This window comes from Microtus oregoni, unplaced genomic scaffold, assembly GCF_018167655.1.
Source record: "Microtus oregoni isolate MIOR12 unplaced genomic scaffold, Mior012 000019F_ref0000042, whole genome shotgun sequence".
Taxonomy (NCBI): Eukaryota; Metazoa; Chordata; class Mammalia; order Rodentia; family Cricetidae; genus Microtus; species Microtus oregoni.
The window spans coordinates 28,911,323-28,933,705 of NW_024543078.1; the positions used below are offsets into that span (position 1 = coordinate 28,911,323).

The window sequence follows — 22,383 nt, forward strand, 5'->3', positions numbered from 1 at the left end:
GGCTTTGTAAAGGTTGGGGGAGCAAAGCCCTAAGTTGAAGAGAGGTAGCCTTAGGAGTTAGGACTTTGAGGCCGTTCACAAGGTGAGAGGCCAGCAGATAGGTGCTTAGGCAAGTCACCATGTGGTTAGGAAGAGAATGCAAGGCTTTTCTGATAGCAGGCATTCTTTGTCTTCTAGTGGCCTGACTCCATGATGTTATGAAAACAGCATGCATGCAACAGAGATGGTTCCTTGAGGTTGGATGTCGACATTTTTCAACATGGTGATTTGTTTGGCTTATACTCCCTCAGGGTGCAGAGTAAGGCAGAGATCCATAACTTCAGTCAGCTTCTCCAGAGTGTGGCTTATTAACCAAAACTCTGTTATGCCCTGGTGTTAAGCAAGGATGTGCAGCATCAGATATAGTAAATGCGTTTTCTGATTATAGTATCTTGAAGGTAATGATAGGTTTGTCAATGCATAACTCATCCCCAGCTAGGAGTAACTGTACTTACGTTGTAATCACCGAGGTAGGTAGCTCTATTAGTCAGAACTTTCATAGAGCTAGAACAGAAAGAGGCAGATACACGTGTCCATTTAGTCCATTTAGGTCTCTACATCCTCGGGTTCTGCATCCATGAACTCAACTCATTGGGTCAAAAGTAGAGGAAACGAGACTTAAGAGATTCCTAAGTGGTTTAGAGCATTTGCTGCTGTTACAGAGGACTTGGTTTAGTTCTTAGCAACACAAGCAGTTCATAATGGTCTGTAACTCCAGCTGCAGAATTTCAAAGCCATCTTCTGGATTCCAGCAGGTCCAGGTGTGCACAAGGTGCACAGACTTTAGATGCAGACAAACCACCCATATACATACAATAAAAATACAGTAATATTTTTAAAAGTATGAGGAAAAAATTGTTTTGTCTGTATTGACTATATAGGCAAATACATAATATCTAGATATCCCTTAGTCATGTCAAAACATATAACTAACTATCAGAGCAATGAACAATAAGGATCAGAGAAGAGGTGCAGAGGTCATAGGAAATTTCAAAAGACATCAGATGGTGTCATGAAAGGTGGACCAGTGACATCACTGGGGAGATGCAATCACGGAGCAGTTCCTGGACTCCCTTCAGGTGAGAGACTGTGGGCTTAAATGACTTCACTCTCCTGTACAGTGTGTTTTACGGCCACCACATCCAATTTCTTTGAACAAAGCGCAGAACCGCGCTTTTGCTGCGGTGAGAAGCAGGTGGGAAAGATAAGAACGGATGGGGACTCATAGGAATGGCTCCCACAGTTCGCCATGAAGTCAGCTGAGAATTTCATGTAACATAATTTAATATAACTGGTGGGTCTCAAGAGAAAAAGCTTGATGGCTTCCAGTTTGTTTGTTTAGTGGAAACACTTAAAACAACATTCCCTCCCCTGTCTTAACAACCATGCAAATCAGACGCCATAGCCTGTAATCATTGGAATCTCTGCACACGCACACAGGTAAGGATGAGAAAGGTGGAAGGTTGTACTGACTCACCCTGTCACCCAGGCTCTGTTTATTGCACTTCCGTCCTTAGAAAATACTGCTTTCAGTAGGTAAGTGTGTTTCCTTCGGCGTTCCATTCTAAGCAGACATAATTAAATTTTGACATCTCCAACAAGAATTTACTGAATCATAAATCCTCCTGTTCTTTTAAAATTGTGGCATTGTCTTCCAATTACTTCTTCATTTTATTTTGTATTTTAGTGGACTAGGACATTTCTACAAATTTACAGGGTGTAATGCAACCTTTTGACACGTATTTCCAATGTATAATCAAATACATATGCCTTAGCAGAGGGCATAAATCCTAAGGTATTGGATTCTGTGGCAGTTTAAACATGGAGCCCTGGTAAAACAGATCAGCAAAGTTGGGTAGAATACAGTGTGAGCCTTAGCTAGGCCCTTTTACTAGCCTTGCAATCCCTGAATTCGCTTCTTCTAGACAATTACACATGAAACGGGTTCTCATTTCTCCTTTAAATTTATACAAAAGTTTAAACTTATCATGACTGGAAAACCAGTAGGCATCACATTTACTTGGTGAATTGCTAAAAAGTGTTAATTCCTGTACAGTGGGAAATAACTCCTTTCCCACCTTATTGTTTCTTTTTTTCTTTCTTTGCTTGTTTGTATGTGATCCAGAGATACGGCGCTCCCTTTATGCCTGAGGATGCTGCACCCAGGGCCACTAACCAGCTTCCTCAGATCTAATAGCAGATGCATCTGTTCTTAGTACACAGCATGGGAAGGCTATCATGATAAATGCTGAGTGAAGCATACACGAAAAATCAAAGGAAGCATGAGTTTGCTGCCAACTGAGATAAGGAATGGACCATGGAGGAGGCATGTCTGGACTTGGTTAAGAAACCTCCTTTTACGTTCTTCAAAAAACAGGATATAGGTTAAACTTAATATGTATTTGTATCAAGGGTTTCAGTTCTTCCTTTATCGGCGATCATTGTGGGAACAATTCCAAGAAACGTGGCAGGGAGTCAAAAGGAGATTATATTTGCACACGCACACACGCTCATGCGTGCACACACACACACACACACACACACACACAATCACCACCATCACTACCACACCATACATCACACACTTTGATTAGATTCAGACTTCCAGCCAGGCCTTACATTGAAGGGTGATATGGTTGGGCTAATACTGAGAAGAGTAATAACCTCGAACATGGAAACCTGCTACCTCCATCATTCCTTTTTCTCAGAGACTGAAGTTAGCAGCTTGTTATATATTTGGTTAGAAAGTATGTTAAGTTTAGTCTTCAGACTGTTTTGAATGACAAGTAACATAATATGGTGTAGACCATTATGAGTTTTTCCATTTGCCTGTTCTGTACATAAGTTGTTCCCAGCTTGAGAGTATGACAAATAAAACTCCTTAGAACCCTGGTCTATATATAATATAGATATGTTTCCATCTCTGTTGGGCAAATACCTAGAAGCAGAATGGCTAGATCACGTGGTAAACATATGCCACTTCTTGACTGTCTTCCAGGTAGAATCTACTTGAATTTGCTTTCTGTTTCTGTGACAAAACACAGATCAAAATTAAAGTTATATTCCATTATCAAGGGAAGCCAGGGCAGGAATTTAGGACAGGAATCTGGAGGCAGAAACAGAAGCAGAGGCCACAGAGAAATGCTGCTTCCTGGTTTGCTCCCAGGCTCAAGTTCAGCTACCTTACTTACACAGCACAGAGATGACACTACCCACTGTGGTTGGGGCCCTCCTACATTAATGAACAACTAATAAAACTCACCGTGAACCTGCCCACAGGCTGATGGATGGAGGCAGTTCCTCTACTGAACTTTCCTCTTCCCTGGTGGCCCTAGGTTTGTATGAAGCTGGCATCATTCCACACTCCTAGAAGTCACTGAGAGTGCCAGTTCATTATTATCCCAGCACTACCAGTAAAATCAATCTCTGTTCTTTTGCTATTTTAATCCCCACGTTGTATTGTTTTGTTGAGTCTTCTGTGGCTAACAGGTTTTGAACATCTTTAATATTTTATTATAAACCTATGCATCTTTCTTTGTGATATGCGTTTCAAATCTTCCACCAATGCTTCAGTTAGGTTGTCTTTGGCGTGTGTGTGTGTGTGTGTGTGTGTGTGTGTGTGTGTGTGTGTAAGAAAAAGAGAGACAGACAGAGACAGAGAGGTGCATTGCCAATGTTTTCTTACATTCTGGAGGATTTTTTCCATCTTCCAAGAGCAGAATTTTAAATTCTGGTAGAGTTCAATTTTTATTTTTTTTCTCTTATTGGTATTTTTATTGTTATAGCTAATAAATTTTACCCCAAGCACAAATTTTTCTTATATGTTATTTCCTCAAAGTTTTATAGGCAATTTTGAGATAAATTTTGTATATTTCAAAAATTAGAATCCCCATCAATATTTAAAAATATGAATATTTTCTTATTATAGTACTAGTTGTTGAAAGGTGTGTTCTTTCTATATTGAATTTACCCTTTACTGAAAGTCAGTTGCCCGGATGTGTGTAGACTTCCTTCTGGGATCTTATTTTGTGTACAAGGTGTGATTTCATTGCTTGAACAAATTAACACATCCCTGGTGTGCGGCTACTGATCTGACAAATGCTCTTTCTACATACATCATGAAAGACTTCCGAAAGGTTAGCTTCAGCTGAAAAGGTTAGCAGTGCACTTTCTCTCTCTTAACTCTACAATTCTTAGTTCTAAGGAAACTTTAGCTCCCTTTCTTCTCTATAATATTCGCCATGGTACATTCCTGCTATGGCACCATGGTGTTGTCTATTAATAATCAAAAAAAAGAAGCTACTCTAGATGTGTTGATAATGCATATCCCAGGGTTGGACATATTTTATTAAAATTCAGGAGCCTTCTACAAATACTCGGGATTCCTGTAGCAGGGTGAGACATCCATTCTGTAGCTATCCTTTCTTACAATTGAAAAGGGGGCTGATTGCACAGTGGGCCACATGGAACAGTGCAGGCAATGCATCTCACATACGGCTGGGCTACTCTCTGTTTCCGTATAACAGATAAACACAAAAGTTCCTATTTTTGAATGGGTTCCAGAACTTGCAGAAATATTGCATAAGTCCTTGCTGCCAATGAGTTAATCAGCTGTTTGGGCCAAGTGTTATGACAGATCCAATGGCCGTGAACTGTCACTGGAGATATAGAAGGGATTTGGAACATTTGCAAGCCTTTCTATTGAACACAGAGCCGTCTATAGTGACACAGAGCCTTATGATTTTGGAAAAAGGCCCTGCCATCACCTAAGATATCTTCTTAGAACGATTGACCTCCTATGGTGTCTTACTGAAAACAGAATCATAATCATGGGCCGCCAAGTTCCTATGCAACTGTCCTCGGTAAACTGGGTATTATCTGAATCATCGAGCTATAAATTTTAGCATTCACAGAAATATTCCATCATCGATGGAGTGGTATGTAAATGATCAGGCTCGGAAGGTATAATTAAGCTATGGGGAAGTAAAACAAATACCCCGGGTCCTACCTGGATACACTGCTTTCTGTCTTTCACTCTACACCTTGTTAGGGATTCCCTACAAGCAGGGATATAGATTTGACTTTGACAGACTAAGAGAGAACTGAAGCCTGTTTGCAAAGGGCTCCTTGTGGTATGCAACTTCTACCTTAAGTACATGTCTGCAGCACTACACCCCTCTGTCACATCTCTAAGGCAAAGTGGTAGAGGGAAGCCCTCCACATAACAAGACCCTAGAAGAAAAATGGTAAGATATTTGGATATATTCAGGAGCTTAATTCAGTTCATTGGTTTGGCTGAACAAAATTAATAAGAAAGTGATTGGAAATTGGTGGCAAAGAAATTTGGAGAAAAGATCTATGATTATAGTTCTTTTTCATGAACAGGGTCAAGAAGGTGTTGGTGTATCCATGTCAACGCTCATCAAAGGAGGATTTTATCAATCAGGTGTATAAGGTGACCCATTCTGTGGACCCCAGTGTCAGCCTCTTTCCCTAGACACCTCCATCATCATCTGGTGTGCAATGACCAACTAATACCAGCCACATAATTTTCCCTGGCATGATGTTATTCTGTGTGGTGAGCAGACAGTATCTGAATTTGTTTGAAGATACTATACCACTTCCTTAGTGGAAGAAATATCATTTCATCATTACTAAATACTTACTAAAACCTAGATTTGACTTTTCTGCCTATGTTGCCTTTTTTAAAAAAAAAACTGCCATCCTTAGAGTTATAGAAAGCCCTATCAAACAGGATGTGCTACACAGTATTATCTCTGATTATAAATCTCCTTTCACAGCCATAAAAGTATAGCGTCGGTGTCATACTCATGGAATTTTAATAAGAACTTTAGCACCCTGAAGTAACTAATCTGCAGAACAGTGGATGGCTTCTGAGGATAATAACACTTGCTCTGTGGCGTGTCTTGCAAACTGGACACAGGTCTTTAGAAGGCTGCTTATGTTCTGAATCACGTCCTATTTTATGGTGTTGTTTTTCTCATAGCTGACACTCATGGAGCTGGAGATGAAGGGGTGGGACTGGGAGTGGCACCACACACCATCACCGCTATTAACCTGCTAGCAAAAAAGTTTGTTTCCTGTTCCCACAGACTTATGCTCTGTTGGCCTAAGGTTCTTGGTTCCAGATCAAAGAATTATCTCACCAGGTAACAAAACAATGAGTCCATTGAACTCGAAGTTGACACTGCCACCTGGCCACTTTGGGCTCATTGTGTCTCTGAGTCAATAGACCGAGAAGGGAGTTGCTATGTTGGCTAGGGTGATTGATCTGGACTGCCAAGGGGGAAACAGTTCTGCTATTTCACAGTGGAGTTGTGGAAGACATGTTTCTGAAGCACAGACCATTTCTGAGAACACTGCTCAGAATTACAATGCCCTGTGATTAAGGTCAATGGAAAACTGCAACTGCTCAAGCCAGGCAGGATATCTGACATCCCTTCAAGAATGCAACTCTGAGCTACTCCACCAGGTAAAGAAAAAAGTTACTTGCTGATAGAAGTAAAAATGTCAGCTGTGACCATGTGACTAGTTATAGAAATGAGAATTCTAATAGCCTTATTTATTTGAGAACATGCTCATGTACATATAGTTAGCAAGCATCTTTGGTTTTGCTCCCGTCTTATTCCAGTAACATGAAGGGAAAATGTACTTATTTTATATAAGCCAACATTTAAGTGTTGCCAGTTTTCCATCATAGCACTAACGTTACAGACTGCCAGGGGAAGAGTAAACATTACTCAAGGTCTTTACTGTTGATTCCGGGAAGGCATTAGTCAGCTTTGGTTGGATATGGAACAGTTGGGTTGTGTTAGGTCTAACTATAACTTTATAATGGTCTTTATTTGGAGGTTTAACTTGAATTAGAGTGATGTGAATATGTTCTAAGTTCATAAGAGGTAAGCTTTAGAACGTTTCCTTTATGTGACTATTTCAGTAAGCTGTTTGTCTTTATATCTGGCAAACTATGATATGTTTATGGTTGTTTCACTTCTATGTGTATGTACGTATGCTATGCATACAAGTGTACATGCATGCACATATGTGTGCTAGTGCCCATGGAGGCCAGAAGAGGCCATCAGACTCCCTAGAGCTGGAGAAACAGATGACAATGAATTGTACAATGTGTGCAGGGTTCTGAACTGTGGTCCTATGGAAGAGTATCAGGTGTTCCTCTCTGTTTCCCCACCCCCACATTACGGATTGCACCTGAACTAGCCTTTTAAAAATTTATTTATTTATTTTGTGGGTTGAGTGGTGCACCATAGTGGTTGAGTGGAAGTGAGAAGATCGTTTATAGGAATGGGTTCTCACTTTTCACCCTGTGGGGCTCTGGGATTGAATTCAAGTCATCAGGCTTGGTGGCTCCTAAAAGTAAGATCTTAAAGGGAGAACTATACCTGTGTTGACAAGATTATGCACAATAGCAAAGTAACGGCAGTAATCCATGCAGCAGATATTCACAACGGAGTCCTTTCAGCTTAAAATAGGGTACGCTGACACATGCTGTAATACACATAAACGGAGGATGCTAGGCTATGTGCAATGACCCACTCACAAAAAGAGCAGTGCTAGATGATTTAACTTTCACTCCATCATCAAATTCATGGAAGAAGGAATGGTAGCTGCCAGGCCTGGAGGGAAAGAAGGAGCTTGAAGAATTGTGCTTTGATGGGTACAATAAGTGCTCCTAACTGCTGAGCCATCCATTCATCCAAAAGATGTGTTCTTAGAGAGTCTGGGAGAGAGCCTTGGGAAAGAAATTAACATTGAAATGAGATGGCAGAGTAAAGGAGATTTCTCTCCTTAATGCATGTGGGTATCATTCAATCCACTGAGGCTTTGGATAGAAACAGGAGGAGAAAGACAAATCCCTTCCTTTGTTTATTCTGGAGAATCCATTATTCTGTTTCTGATTTGGGGAACCTTTGGATCAAGACAAGGACTTACATTATTGACTCCGCTGGTTTCCACATGCTGAGGTTTGCACTGAAACTGTGTTAGTGACTTTCCCTGCCCTCCAACTTGCAGATGGTACATGGTCATTTCATGACTCCGTAATCATGTAAGCCAAGCAATTATTTTAAATACCCCCTCTTTCTTATTGATTCTCTTTTTTCAAGAGAATCTTCAGTTACTGATTGTACATCTATGGTTGCATAGTTTATTCATGATAGTGTTGGTTGTTGTCTCTCTCTGAGTTATATCTCTTTATGGTTTTGGTATCAGAACAATTCTGATGTCCCTGAACAAATTAGGAACTATCATACCCTCTTCCACTTCTGGGTGAGTGTGGTGGGAAGAACAGTCACACACAGAAACACATTTACACATGTATACACACACACATATACACACAAATATATATATATACCCACATACACACATTCACGCAAGCACAGACACACATAAACACACCACACACACACATACACATTATTTCTTTGGTTAGTACAGTAACTGGATTAGTTGAGAATATCTAACCCGTGCTGAGCAGTGTTGAAATCATGAGATTTTTTTTTTCTTTTCTGGAATTTCTGCTCATTGCATTTGCTGGAGTACGTATGCCACTCAAAGCTGAAGATATTGACAAAGAAGGAAAGGGGAAAATGAAGACAACTCATAGCTTCCTTTTCATTTAGTCTTCCCTCATACAGTCATTGACAGAAATGAAATGAAAGCAGTTAAGTTAGTTTTCTGAAGTTTTAGCAAGTTCTGGTATGAACAAGAAACATGAAAGCTACAAAATATATGCTGTGTCATTTTGATGGGTCCAATATAAATTAAAGACAATTTGTCTTTTAACTTTTGTATTTGTGTGCTCATGCCTATGTGCATTTATGTGTACCATATGCATGTAGGAGTCTGAAAAGGGCATAAGAGGCATAGGAACCCCTGAAGCTAGGGTTACAGATAATCGAGAGCCACCATATGAATAATAAGAACTGAATGTGGGGCCTCTGCAAGAGCAGTCAGTGCTCTTAACTGCTGAACCATCTCTCCTGTCCCTGTCTTTCTTTTCATTTAAAAACACCATTATACAATAGAATGATCAAAAGAAAAATTCATGTTCAGGATTTAAAGTTTCAGAATGTTCTTTACTAGGGATGACAATGAACAAGTAGAAATCATTATGACAAGTTCAGAGAAATCATACAGAAAAGAAAAGAAAAAGCTTTTACTTTCAGAACCTTCAATGTTCCTGTCCAAATATTGGGAATGGGCCATGTTTCATTTTGGACTAAGCTTTAGGGAGGCCCTACTCCTGACCTCCCTGAAATTGGATGATGATATCTGGTGATCCTTGAAGAAGAGGTGAGGTTCCTACAAAGGTGTTCCACTGGCAATCACCAGTGTGAAACAAAAGTACAAATAAACTGTGGCCATTTCAGCCTCAGAGGCTGAAGAGACGGCTCAGTGATCTGAGCACTGGCTGTTCTAGAGGACCCAGGTTTGTTTTCTAGTACCCGCACGGCTGCTCACATGTGGCTGGAATCCAGTCCCAGGGGATTTGATGCTCTCTCTGGGCTCTTGTGGGCACTGCAGGCACATGGTACCCAAACATACACACAGGTAAAACATCTATATCCATATTCATAGTGTAAAATAAGGAAATCAATCAATAAATGAAGATACCAATCATATGTTGTTTTTTTTTAAAAAACACAATTTAAAATAAATGAAGTATAAAATTTTAAGGTCACATTTTGTGAAAAAGTCCACAAAGGCCATGTATTGAAATTTTGGCTGATAACTCATGTCCATTGTGCAAAATGGTAGAACATTTAGGAGCTCAGGACTAGCAGAAGGAACGTAGATTCTTCAAGGCGTGCTTTTAAAGGGATCATTGAGATTCTGGCTTCTTTTTTTCTGTCTTTGCTTTCCAGTCATCATGATGTGAGTAGCCTCTTATGCCATTTGCTCTCACGATACACTGTGTTGCCATATGCCCAAGACAAGTGGTCCTAATAACCTCTGAAATACCAGGTAAACATTCTACTTCATGAGTTGATTATTTTATTTATTTTGTCACAATGATAAAAAGCTGACTGACATGTAGTCAGTAAATCCTTGCTATTGTTGCCTTTCCATGTTAGCTTCTACTCCTAGTACCCTAGCTTCTATCACTTACACTGCAGTTTCAAGACCCTGAACATCTGATCCAGAGCCCCTGTCATTGCCTTGCTTCCCCAGTCCCTAGGCAACAATGATAAAGTCATGATCCCACTTTTATACTAGTGACAACAAAATCAATCACTATCCCATGGGTGACCAGAAGCAGCTTTGTTACCTTCTGCTTTTTAAAGGGTGACAGCTGCAGTATGACCCAAACGGAGGTATGGAGTCACTGAGAATTAGCTGTCTCATTCTTCTCAGCATTATTTCAATGGCTTCATTAGTTGTGCAGATGTAGGACATCAGGTGCCTTTGACCTCAGAGAAACAGCACTATCAGGACTGTGCTTTTGAGCGGCTGTAATCCTTATGACACCCTGGTTGGAGGAGAGATGAGGATGGACAGAGAAATGATCTTAGGTCTTTCCATTCCAGAATTCAAGAATTGATCCCATCCCTTCATTTTCTCTTCTGGCTTTGGAAGGCTTAATATGTACCCTGGGAACATCTTCAACATTAACTGTTCACCTAGAAGTATAAACATAAGCATCTTCATGAGTCTGCCGTAGAAGTCCTGGTACCATCAGTCAGCAGCCGGCTTTTGAAGACCCAGATGCACAGGATCCCCAGGACCCATCTCTGCACGGCTTGATGGGGATATATCACTTCATCACTGATCTGCAGCTCCCTCGGAGGCTGATGCTAACTAAGCAAGGTCTTTTCTATCAGGGTGCTTGGAACATTCAACAGGGGCTGGACCCTCACAACAAGAAACTTGACTTTGTCCAAAAGGGCCTGTGATGTTCATGTGATTAGTTGGAAAAATAAAAGTAATACCTTTTGAAGAGCAAATACCACAGAGTTGCCTGCATTTAAGATCTCTTCTCTTGGGATACATTTTCATCTGGAAGTGTGGGAAACAGCTATTTCTGCAGCCTAGCATGCTGATGTTGGCATGCCCTCCATGAGAACTCTCTGCCTTTTAATGGGTGAAACAAAGGAAAACACTGGATTAGAAGCTGAGCATAATAGGCTGTGACATTTCCTGAACCGAGATTCCAAAGCCTGCCTTTTCATTTTTTAAAAATCCCAGAAGATCTAGTTAAGATGGAAAGTGTGATTCCACCCAGGCAGGGATGAGATGCGCACCAGGGGAAGCCCTCAGCTGTTGACACACACCATCATCTCCAGGGACTTCAACCATGACATTTCTGACTTAGCGAGCGAGCATAGATGCTTTTACAGTAAAAAAAAAAAAAAAAAAAAAAAAAAAAAAAAAAAAAACACATGTCCCTGACGACATGTGTGTCTTGACAACCCAACTCCTTCTTTTGTTTGGTATGCCTGATCCAGCCTGAGGCCAAAATAGAGGTGCTGTCTGGGATCCCTGTTAAATATTAAATACTCAAGAATGCAGGAAGTCAAAAACAACTCCCTCTTCTTTCTTCTTTGTGTAAATGTAGAGTTTTGGCTTACTAGAAAGATGGCATTTTTCATTTAGGTTAGAATCTCATGGTTTGGTACAAACCACCACCAGTATTCAAAAACTATAAATAACATTTGGAATGTAGTTCCTTTCCTAACTTGATCAAGAATGAAGGGGTTGGTAAATAGGAGGCTTTGTGGCAATGAAGGAGATGAATAAGATGGAACATTGATAAATCCAGCCTTGGTTGTCAGAATAACATTAAAATGGAACAGAACAAAGCTATCAAAGGGAACATACTTATCTGTTGATTACCGATATTTGCTTTCCACTGACTTTTAACCAGACAAGTTCTCTGAAGCAAAATACTTCACAGAGACAGAATACACAGAGGCCCAGGTTGGAAAATCCATTTTAGTCAGAACTGCTTGATGGCTTTTCTGTGCGGCCTCATATTTCTGGAAAACCCTGCAAGGAATCCTACACGCGGTTGCATAATCCTCGTGTGGGCTGAGGGTGGAGGTGCGATGTTATATAAGTTCACCCAGACTACACGCACGTCAAGGCGGAACAGCCAGGCGATGCTTCCCTCAACCAGAAGCAGGGCTCCCAGAATGATCTCATCAGTAGAAAAATGATGACAGCTGGTGGCTTAAATAAAGCTTCGTGACGACAACGTGGCAGGAGAGCCACACCTACACATTCTCTCCATTTGCTGTTTGGCAGCAAGTGCAGCACACACTTTCCGACAAACTCCAAGTGTTGGCGCTACTTGTGTGTTGAATCATCATCAGAAGAGCTGGGCGCTTGGCATACATGAGGGCAAGCATGGTTTGGGGCTGGTGAAGAAGCCTTGTGTACAGGGTCAGATTCCAGGGGATCAAGCCCGCGCTGTGTGCAAACATGAGGGACTTTGTGAGGCTCCCCAACTCTTGATTCTTCCTAACTGTAAAATGGTGACAACAATAGGACCTATGCTTTGTGGTGAATTCCCTTAGGGGGCAATGCTGGGGGTAGAACCCGGATGAGCACCCCATCACTGAGCTATATTCAAGCCCCTTGGGGTCACTTTAAACATTAAGTGATTAGGATTTGTTAACAAGTTAACATATAACTTGATTTTGTTTTACTTTTTCCAGTGTTGGATGCTGAATATACTCACATGCTGGACCTCACAATGTTCACCACCAGCCCCGAGAGCCACTGATACTAAATGTTAATGTTTGCTACGGTTCAAAAAACATTGGGTATTTTTCACTGGGTACATGAAGTTACCATAATTATTTCTCAAAGAAAGGAAGAGACAAATGAGTGTCTGTTTAATTGCTGGGGGCAGTTCAAAGGAAATAAATAAGGCAAAGTGGAGACATGGATTTCAGCTCACACAGTGATTTTGAAGTAGAGTAAGTTAGGAACTCTTCCACTAAGCCTCATCCAATGGATGCTGAAGGGTTTGTAAAATAGTGCAGCCATTTTGGAAACAGCTTTGCGCTTCCTCAAGGGAACCCTGGAAGGAAAAAGCATGGGGTTACCTATTGGTCTGGCAATGCCTCTTAAGCCTATACCCAAAATAACCCAAAATATACATCCACACAAAACTTTCGATATGTATAGCATGACAGCAGTATTTATAATGTCCAAAGTGGAAATGCAATCAATATTTGTCAACTAATCAACAGTTAAACTTAACATAGTTTGTCCGTGCACTAGAGTAGTATTTGAGTATTAAAAGATAGGTTAACACAATGCTACAATGTGGATACTCCTTGAGGATATTATCCTAAGTAAAATAATCTAGTCATTAAAGACCATGTGGTGTAAAGTATCATTTATGTAAGTTTTCCAGGATAGGCAAATTAATAAGGGCGATTAATGGTCCCAATGAGTGCCAATAGATACAGGGCTTATTTGGGGGGTGAATATAATGTTCTGAGATTAGATGGTGATGGTTGTTTTTTTTAAAGATTTATTTATTATGTATACAACATTCCTTCCATGTATGCTTGCATGCCAGAGGAGGGCAACAGATCTCATTATAGATGGCTGTGGGCCACCATGTGGTTGCTGGGAATTGAACTCAGGACCTCTGGAAGAGCAGTCAGTGCTCTTAACCTTTGAGCCATCTCTCCAGCCCCGATGGTGATGGTTGTTACATAGGCCTATGTACGTACACATACCTACTGAACTATATTCTTTCTTTCTTTCTTTCTTTCTTTTTTGCTGTGTGTGTGTGTGTGTGTGTGTGTGTGTGTGTGTACCTGGAGGCTAGAGGCCAGCCTTGTATGTCACTCCATAGTTGCACTCCTTTGTTTTCTCCAGGCAAGACTTTTCACATGGCTTGGAACTCACCAATTCGGCTAGACTGGCTGGTCAACAAGCCTCAAAGATTTGCTCATTTCTGTTCTCCAGTGATGGGATTATGAGCATTCCTGTCCATGCTGGGTTGTTTTTTTTTTTTTTTTGCCTAGGTTCTGGTGATCAAGCCCAGTTTCTCATGTTTGTCTGGCAAACACATTCCCAGCTGACCTGTTTCACCAGTCCCAAACTGTATATATGAAAAGGGATGCCTTTCATGGAATATAAATGATATTCTCCATCCAAGTAAAGCAATCTATATACATATTTAAGCCATCATTAACTGATGATACCATGTAAAATAGGTCATTTAAATAACTTGATTCTGCTATACTTCGGATATGATTTGCCACCAAAAATTAACGTGGTGGAAGCTTTGTCCCTAGTGCAATGGTGTTGACATACTGGAACCTTTAAAAGTTAATTAGTTCATGGAATACCAGCTTCAGAAAGGAGTTATGTAGTTCCTTTAGGACGACCAGGTTTATCCTACTTAGAGTACAGTGTTATAAAAGTGTTAGTCTGGTCTCTCTTTTTCTTCATTTCCCACCTCCATCTCTCTGCTCCTCTGTAATGCTATCCTGGAATTTTAGCTTCCAAAGTTATGAGATAAACAAACCTCCGTTTTTTACACATTACTTAGTATCAAGTATTGTTATAGGACACACAAAACCAGCTAAGACACACTGTGCTAGCTGGCCTTTGAGTTGCTGTGACCGATAAACAAACCTCTGTTTTTTACACATTACTTAGTATCAAGTATTGTTATAGGACACACAAAACCAGCTAAGACACACTGTGCTAGCTGGCCGTTGAGTTGCTGTGACAGAATGCATGACATAATTTAAGGGAAGGAGGATTTCCGATGCACCATTCCCTGTGGTGGAGAGGAAGCGATGAACAGAACAAACCCCACTGTAGCACCTATAGAGACAGAATGTCATCAGCCTTAGCTGACTTTCTCCTTTTCACAATTTATTTAATTCATAAAGACAGTGAATTCAAAGTAGGTCTTCCCCACTCAGTTAACTTTTCTTCCCTGGAAATGTCCACACAGACACGCCCAGAGATGCATTTTACTGATCCCCTAGGCAGTTCCCAGTCCAATCAAATTGACACACAAAATTTATCATCGAAGACGCCATCCCAAAGAGAAAGCAACTCAACCCTCTCCTTGAAGCAGAGTTGAGAATGCGATAACAATGTGGATGTCAGGACGTGGGTCATCAGGTCTTTTCTCAAGAGACCATGGGCCTAAATATAGGACCCCTTGTTGAAGACACCCCCCCCCCACGCCGGGTACCACAAGCTAAACAGAAATACCAAGCAGTTTCAGCTGTAGAACTCACACTTTCCCCAGGAAAGTGGTTTCTGCGACTTTAAGCACCCAAGCAAGAGGACTGAAGAAAAGACTTCAGGCTGGAGTCACTTCTTTCACCTTCGATCACATAAGGAGAAAGGCATCCCCACTCCAACAATGTTTACTGCCAATAACCTTTTGGTCACCGCCCAGTTCTGGCCACCTACCAAAGCCAAATGACTGGGGTGTGACTTTTGTTTGTGTCCTAGCAATGGTTCAAGGGGCTGGAAGTCTGGTCTCACATTTTTTGAAGGGAACTATGTACCTAAAGAAAACGAATATCTTATCGGTCCAATCAGAATCAAAGTGGATTGATTTCTTACAATTGCCAGGTGCTACCTTAAGCAGTTGATACGTGATATCTTCTTTAATGCTTACGCAAACCTGTGAGATAAATATTACTCTTTATCCTTACCCCTGGGGGCTGACTTATTGATATGCTACCAACCTCCCTGCCTGTAGTGCTGTGTCGACTTTGAATAATTATTTTAATGGTTTATTTTCTAAATCTTTGTCAGTCTCTTCAGACTGTCATAACAAAAATGCCATGAAAACAGGTAGCTTAAAAAAGTAGAAATTAATTTCTTTATGGCTCTAAAGGCTGAAACAGACATGATTGATACGCTGCTGGGCTTGTTTTCTGGTGAGGTCTTCCTCCCTGGGTTGCACACCTCCACCCTCTCTCAGAGTCCTCAGGTGGCCTTTGTTGTACATACTCAAAGAATGCTGGTATTTCTCCTTTTTCTATAGGACATTACCATATGGGATTAGAGATTCAACGGTATGCTATTGTTTTATCTTATGTCCCTAGAGCCTTTCTGCAAATACTATGCATTATAAACTGGGACTTGATTATTTTTAGAAGGCACCAAAATTCAATCCATATAATAAATAACCACCTTATAAACACAGTTTATATCAACCATGTTATTATTTGTAAAAAGATGGAGACTCCACAAAACCTGGATCTGTTTAGATTGCTCTGACATTGCACAGAAGGAAATGAATGTTTAGAGAGAAGGGATTTGCTGCTGGCAACACTACCAGTCAGTACAAGATCAATCCAGAAGCTACTATGTGTGACCTTCAGTCCTGGGCCAACAAATTTTGCAGCCCTGAGTTCTCAAGTGCACCATTGACTGGATAAGACTCGGCATCCTTTACACATTCAAATTCAGGAGGCACTGACACAGCCAGATTGTCCTCTTCCCATCTTTATGTGTCCTTGATGTGATCCTGGGCACCTTGTATATGGTCTGGGTGTACACTAGTAGGGTCTCTGAGGTCCCAGGCATCCCTACCAGAGGAAAGGTAAGACTTGAGAGAAGAGATAGAAGGAAAAGGGAGGATCGGGACAGAAGATGATGACAAGGAAGTCCCTCAAGTGATCTGTACTCTGGTACTAGCTCTTTCCCCTGAGTCAAGAGCTCAGTGAGGTAGCCAGGGTCACCAGTGACAGCCGGGAGATGCACAGCAGGTGCTTAGCTGTGCTCACTGATGAACGGGACAGAGGTGCAGCCTTTGTGTGGCATATGGGACGTTGAGCTCTGAAGAAGTGGCACCTGGTTGAAAACCTTGATGGAAGCCTGCCATCATCAGTCCTTATGGACTAGACACACCATGCAAACTGACAAATGCTACATCCTCACCCACCCCAGCTGTTACAAATATCTATTAGAACATCTTGGATTTCTATAAAATATTTTGCAATGGTCAATATTTGAGAGAATGCTGGCTTGTTGCCAGACATCCTAAAGTGTATGAATGGGGGAATCATCTTCTTCCTGAAATCAGTGTCCTTACATGCCATGATATTATTTGTTCTACTTAGATCAAGGAGTACGTGAAAGTATCACCACAAAGTGACCACAAAGGTCAAGTGATCTTGGCACGTGATCCTGGGCACAGTGCCCCTCAGACCTTTGTTTCAGTCTCTGTCTGGAAGAGCTCTGCCTTCTGCCTGTTATTTCTGTTTTCCTTGTCTCGTTCTTCATATATCTATCTGTTGGATGCTCTGCTTTCGGAAACATCTGTACAGAGATGGATCTGTTGGGATGCTTTCCATAAGGGAAGCAGTTCCTGAGTGTCAGGGCTGGCCTATTTATGCTCCAAGCAGAGGCGTTGGGAGCTTAGACCCTCCTACGGGTGTTAAGCCCCAACCTTGCCTTTTGCTTCATTTTGATAAGTCTTCCCAGTTCTTCCACCCACTCCATTTCCCTTTTTGGTTTCTCACATTGTGAGGTTTAGTGGCTTTCTTAGAACTGGAGGTTGTCCAAGTCTAACACTACCAGGCCTTTTTTCTTAGAACAGAAATAGGAAGGTCAGCCTTGAGGTGGACAGTGTCTGCCTTCCTCTAAATCTTTTGGTGTGGTATTCTCTCTCTGAGAACCAACTGCAATCAGTGCTCATGATGTCTAGCTGCTATCTCTGCCTGCCCTCTGAGCCACTGCTGTTTCTTGGGATATTCCCTGGGGCTTAGGTTCCTAGTTCCTGGATTACTGGTCTCTTCCAGGCTACTCTTTCCCACAATGGTGTCCAGAGCATGGAGAGATCTTAGAGATTCTAGGACAGAGATTCTGATAGCCACACTCAGGCCTGGGAAAGAGGCCTAGAAACTCATCCACTCAATGTTCTCTTTTTATAGTGAGCCCTAATCCACCCTCACTGCCTGTCCCAAATGTTGAGAGTAATGAAAATAATCAACAAGATCCACTCTTCACTGAGTCATGTCAAACACATAGAAACTAACAAAAACCATATCCAATATGGTATGGACATATGCATATATTTATATTCCATGTGTATATGATTCATATGCCTATATTTATATAAAGATAAAATTTATATGTATATACAAGGAAGCACTTTATAAATAGACACATAAAGTACACACACAGACACACACACACACATACACAGACATATACACACACACTAAAAGGATAAAACATCCATCAAGACAGTGAGCAAGAATGCCAAACAAAATTCAAGACACTGGACAAGCAGCAGATGGGAATTGACGATGGGGGTGTGCTTTAACACCTTGGATCACAAAAGACCTCCTGGATGAGGAGGTATCTGAGCAGAGCCAAGAGGATACATACAGAGCCTCACGGTCCTCAGGTGGGAAAGTGATCTGAGTATTTGCACTCAGATCGAGGCCTGACTCTGCTGGAAGTTTGCAAGGGTTCACCTGTTCTGAGTAGGCACAGGGGCTGGGGCCCCGAGGCCTGGCAGCCACTGCAGAACTTAGATTTTGCACAAAGTCTGGTCTTCCAGCTTTCCTTAAACAAAAAGTTGGGGCTCAGAGGAAGAAAGGCTTAGACTGGCTTCTGAATAGCGACTTCAGTCTCAAAATCTTGTTACTAGTCTTTATTCCAATCCTAAGAACCTAGCACAACTGCTGTATTTGTAGGGCTGAACTTCACAGAACCAGGTTCTGTTCCTGTTCCTCTGAGGTCAATTAGCAGAGTGGAGCGGTGAGGCATGGTGGATCAGGGCCTTCAGGTTGACTTGCCCGGTGGCCTCAGCACCTGCTGCCTCTGCTGGTTGTTTTGCCCACCAGTCGGGACGGAAATCACCACAATAATGTCCATTCCTATCCAGCCAACCAGGCTGGCAAGCAGGCAGGCAGCCCCACTGTTTTCTGACTTCTCAGAAACGTGTACCTGTACCCCAAACTGCATCCCTCTCCAGTCGCAGGTGCTGCACACACCAAGAACCTCATGGATCACTCTGCCCGCCCCACGCAGTAGCTCTGTGGCACTGACAAAGGTTCTTTTAGGTTCCAGGGCAGAAATGGGGACCCCAGGCACTCCCCTCTCTGTTCCTTCAACTCAGTTCTCACCAGCTAGTCTGCCCGCCTCGCCCCACATAGCCACAGGTGGCGAGGTGTTCCCCTGCCCAGATCTGACAGCGCGCCCCGGCAGGCGACCCCGTGCCCACCGCGGGGTGCGCGCCCCGCCCAGGTGCGCTCGGGCGGCGGGGGCGCGCGGGGAGGCGGGCGCTGGGGAGCGGCGCGCGGGCGCGGGGCGGTGCCGCGGTGGGCGCGGCTGAGCAAGCTCGGCGGGGGCGCGGCGCACCTTGCTCCCCGCGCCCGGGCCGGCCGCGTCGGTCCCTCCCCGCGCCCCCGCCCGACCGGACGCCTCCGGTCGCTTCCGTCCTCTCTCGGCACGGTCGCTGTCCTCACCAGGCCCGCGTGGGAGGACGATGGGTCAGCGCGGAAAAAGTGAATGAGGACGGCGACGCCGCCAGCCAGCGCCTCACTCGGCCGGCAGAGCCTCGCGCGCAGCCCGCCGGCTCCATGGACGCGCCGCGCGCACTGGCGGCCAAGCCCCCCAGCGGGTAAGCGGGTGCTGCTGAAGGGCGGGCACGGGTCTCCGTGAGGTGCTGAGGACTTGGGGCGCCAGGGTGATTGCACCGGTAACCGTGGCAGGCCTGACCCGGGAGCACTTTCCGCGGGCGGTGTTGGTGTGTGTGTGTGTGTGTGTCCGTGTCCGGGGCGTTGGGGGGGGGGTCCCTCCGTGCAGAACCTCAACTTGGAGCTACCTCCTGTCCCTTGCGATGGTGGCCACTGCAAGTCGAGGGGACAACAGAACTCCGGGCCTCGGACTCCAGCATGCCCATCTGGTCCAGTGTGTGGGTTCCTCCAGCTACCCCCTGGCAGGCCCTGTGGCCGACTTGCTCCCTGCCTCATGACAGGAGGGCACTGGGACTGGGGAGGCCCATGTGGCCAGGCGATCTTGGGAGGGACTTCATGAACATGTGGAAGGGACTTCATGAACACTGTTCTTCCTGCTGGGGCCTCCCTTGGCTGTATCGGGACCCGAAAAGGTGAAGAAGACACCTTCATTGGACCAGGAAAACAGAGCTGTCACCCCTGTCTTCTAGTATTCTCTAATTCCCAACCTTTTTAGTTTCTTTTTGCTGTTCCCACACCTTGTCGGCAGAGATTTCCTGTCACATTGAGGATTTTACTTGCGGACAGAAAAACTTGCCTAACACGGGTCAGGGTCAAACAATCTTGCTTTTTAATCCCTCCCCCAGAATCGTGCTCATCCGTGTCCATCCATGTCTGGACACTTGGCAACCTTTGTGGACTAGGTAGATTTTAGAGAGTGCCATGGGACCGACCTTTGACCTCTGCTCTCTGGAGCAAATTGGTCATGAGTGTAGCGAATGGAATGAGGTGGGCTGGGCCCGCACCTGCTCCTGGAATGGCCCACTTTCCACTTGAGCAACTGGGTTTTCGGAGGCAGCATTGGGGACAACAAATCTCTTTTCTTTTGCAGTTATGTCCCACTGACTCACCCTGTCCTTTGCCCATGGATGTTGCTGCCCAAGTGTTTATAAAACCCTTCTAAAGCAGCTCTTTATTATTTCTTAAAATCTCCCCTGGAGGTTTCCAAAAAGTAAGCTACATTAGTAACTTATAACTCAAGCCAAGGAATTTTTTTTAAAAAAGACTTTAACCCCACTACACTTAAGTGTAGTTATATAATTTCTTTGACTAAATAGATTCTCCTTAAAGAAAATAAATACGGGAATACTTTTTTTCTCAGTAACCGGAAAGCCCAAAGTGACCCAGGAGTTGTAAACAGAATTGCTTTTAAATGCGAGGCTTTTCTGGATTATTTCATAAGTCTATTAAAGGGAATTGAATTATTTTTTATCACATTTTCATATAAATAAATATGCAGGGACTATTTAGGAGGCCTGAAAAATTTCCTAGAGTCTCTGAAGAAACCAGTGAAGGAGTCTGGTAATAGTGAAACCACTTTCTTCAGCCAACCCAGGTCTGCCTTCCTTACTACTGGTCACAAAGGAAAACCAAAGACTTGCACCATAGGTGTGCTAGCAGAGTTTAGGAGGCTTGATGCCCCTGTACCCCCAGAATATATTGCCTGTTTCAACCTCTCTGTCCAAGACATCTCAATCTATTTTTGTAACGTCTATTATTGCCATTTGTCACTTGTTTATACCCTGAGTAAAGAAACACCAAGAAAGAATAAATAGGCTTTATTTTTCAACAAAAATTACAAGTTCAATGTTAACTATTTGGTGTTCAGAGTATTTTTTTTTTTGAATTTGAAGAAGCAAATGGCACTTAGATTTCGGATATTTTATACTGTTTGGTTGCTTCTCAGAAAGGATTGTGACATTGTTGGGCTTCACGGTGTTATCGGCGGCAATTATGTTTTCTTGGCTTGTCTTTGAAATTACTGTTTTCTTTATCTCTTGAGAATTGTCGGTGTTTGCGGTGTGCTCGAGTCAACTTTGTTTTCTCTCTGATACCAAAGAGGCTAGTTGTAAAATTAAACTTTGTGTAAACTATCATTTTCCCATGTGACAGCGGTCAACTGGCAGGATGAGTTTGTTATTATTGATTAAAAGCTCCTCAGTCATCCTTGTGCTGTGCAGCCTGGTTGCACTGAGCACGAGGTTGAACGTTATAAAGCATGGATTAGTAAAGGCACGGATGGGCTTGTTGATGGAAAATCATCCGCTAAGAGTGTTATCTTTGTTAAGAACACAGATGCTAATTTTACTGGAAGTCACATTTTTCTTAGTAATTCCATTAAAGCAGCGACTGTGACAAGTGTCTGTCTGGGGAAGGCCTTCTTTTAGGAAGGAGATTGTGTGTAGACTTGATGTGTTGCTTAGGTAATTACAGAACTCATTTTTAAATGTGTTTGTGTGTCTGTGTGTGCGGCACGCATGCGCAAACGTTGATATATGTGACTGGCTGCACACACGCTGTGGCGCATCTGTGGAGACTAGAAGACAACCTGGGAGTCAGTTCTCGCCTCAGGTTTTGACTAGTCAGAACTAATAGCTGGTGGAATATTTTAGAATACAGATTTAGGCAAATTGCCTGTTGGTAAAGTTTGAAAATATAGTTAAGCCCGTACTTAATGTATTTTAGTGTATCTGTTTGAGTATATGGGATCCATCTTAGAAGTTCGTTGTTATAGACTGAATTCTGTACTGAACACCATGGGCATAAGGAAGAGAGTGTTTGGCATTTGGCAGATGGTGGCTATTGAGGTTTTTTTTTTTTTCTATTG

The 22,383-nt window shown here is 42.8% G+C and overlaps 1 protein-coding gene across 4 annotated transcripts in view; it reads left to right on the plus strand.

The window, feature by feature from the left end:
• Window positions 1-19,369: 19,369 nt before the first annotated feature.
• The window catches only part of Cobl (cordon-bleu WH2 repeat protein), a 222,498-nt gene continuing 219,484 nt past the window's right edge, over window positions 19,370-22,383 (plus strand). For all 4 annotated transcript variants that reach the window (XM_041669022.1, XM_041669025.1, XM_041669024.1 and 1 more), the window contains exon 1: window positions 19,370-19,660. In XM_041669022.1, the coding sequence (XP_041524956.1) occupies window positions 19,620-19,660 (41 nt within the window). In that variant the 5' untranslated portion in view covers window positions 19,370-19,619. The remainder of the gene's footprint in view (window positions 19,661-22,383) is intronic.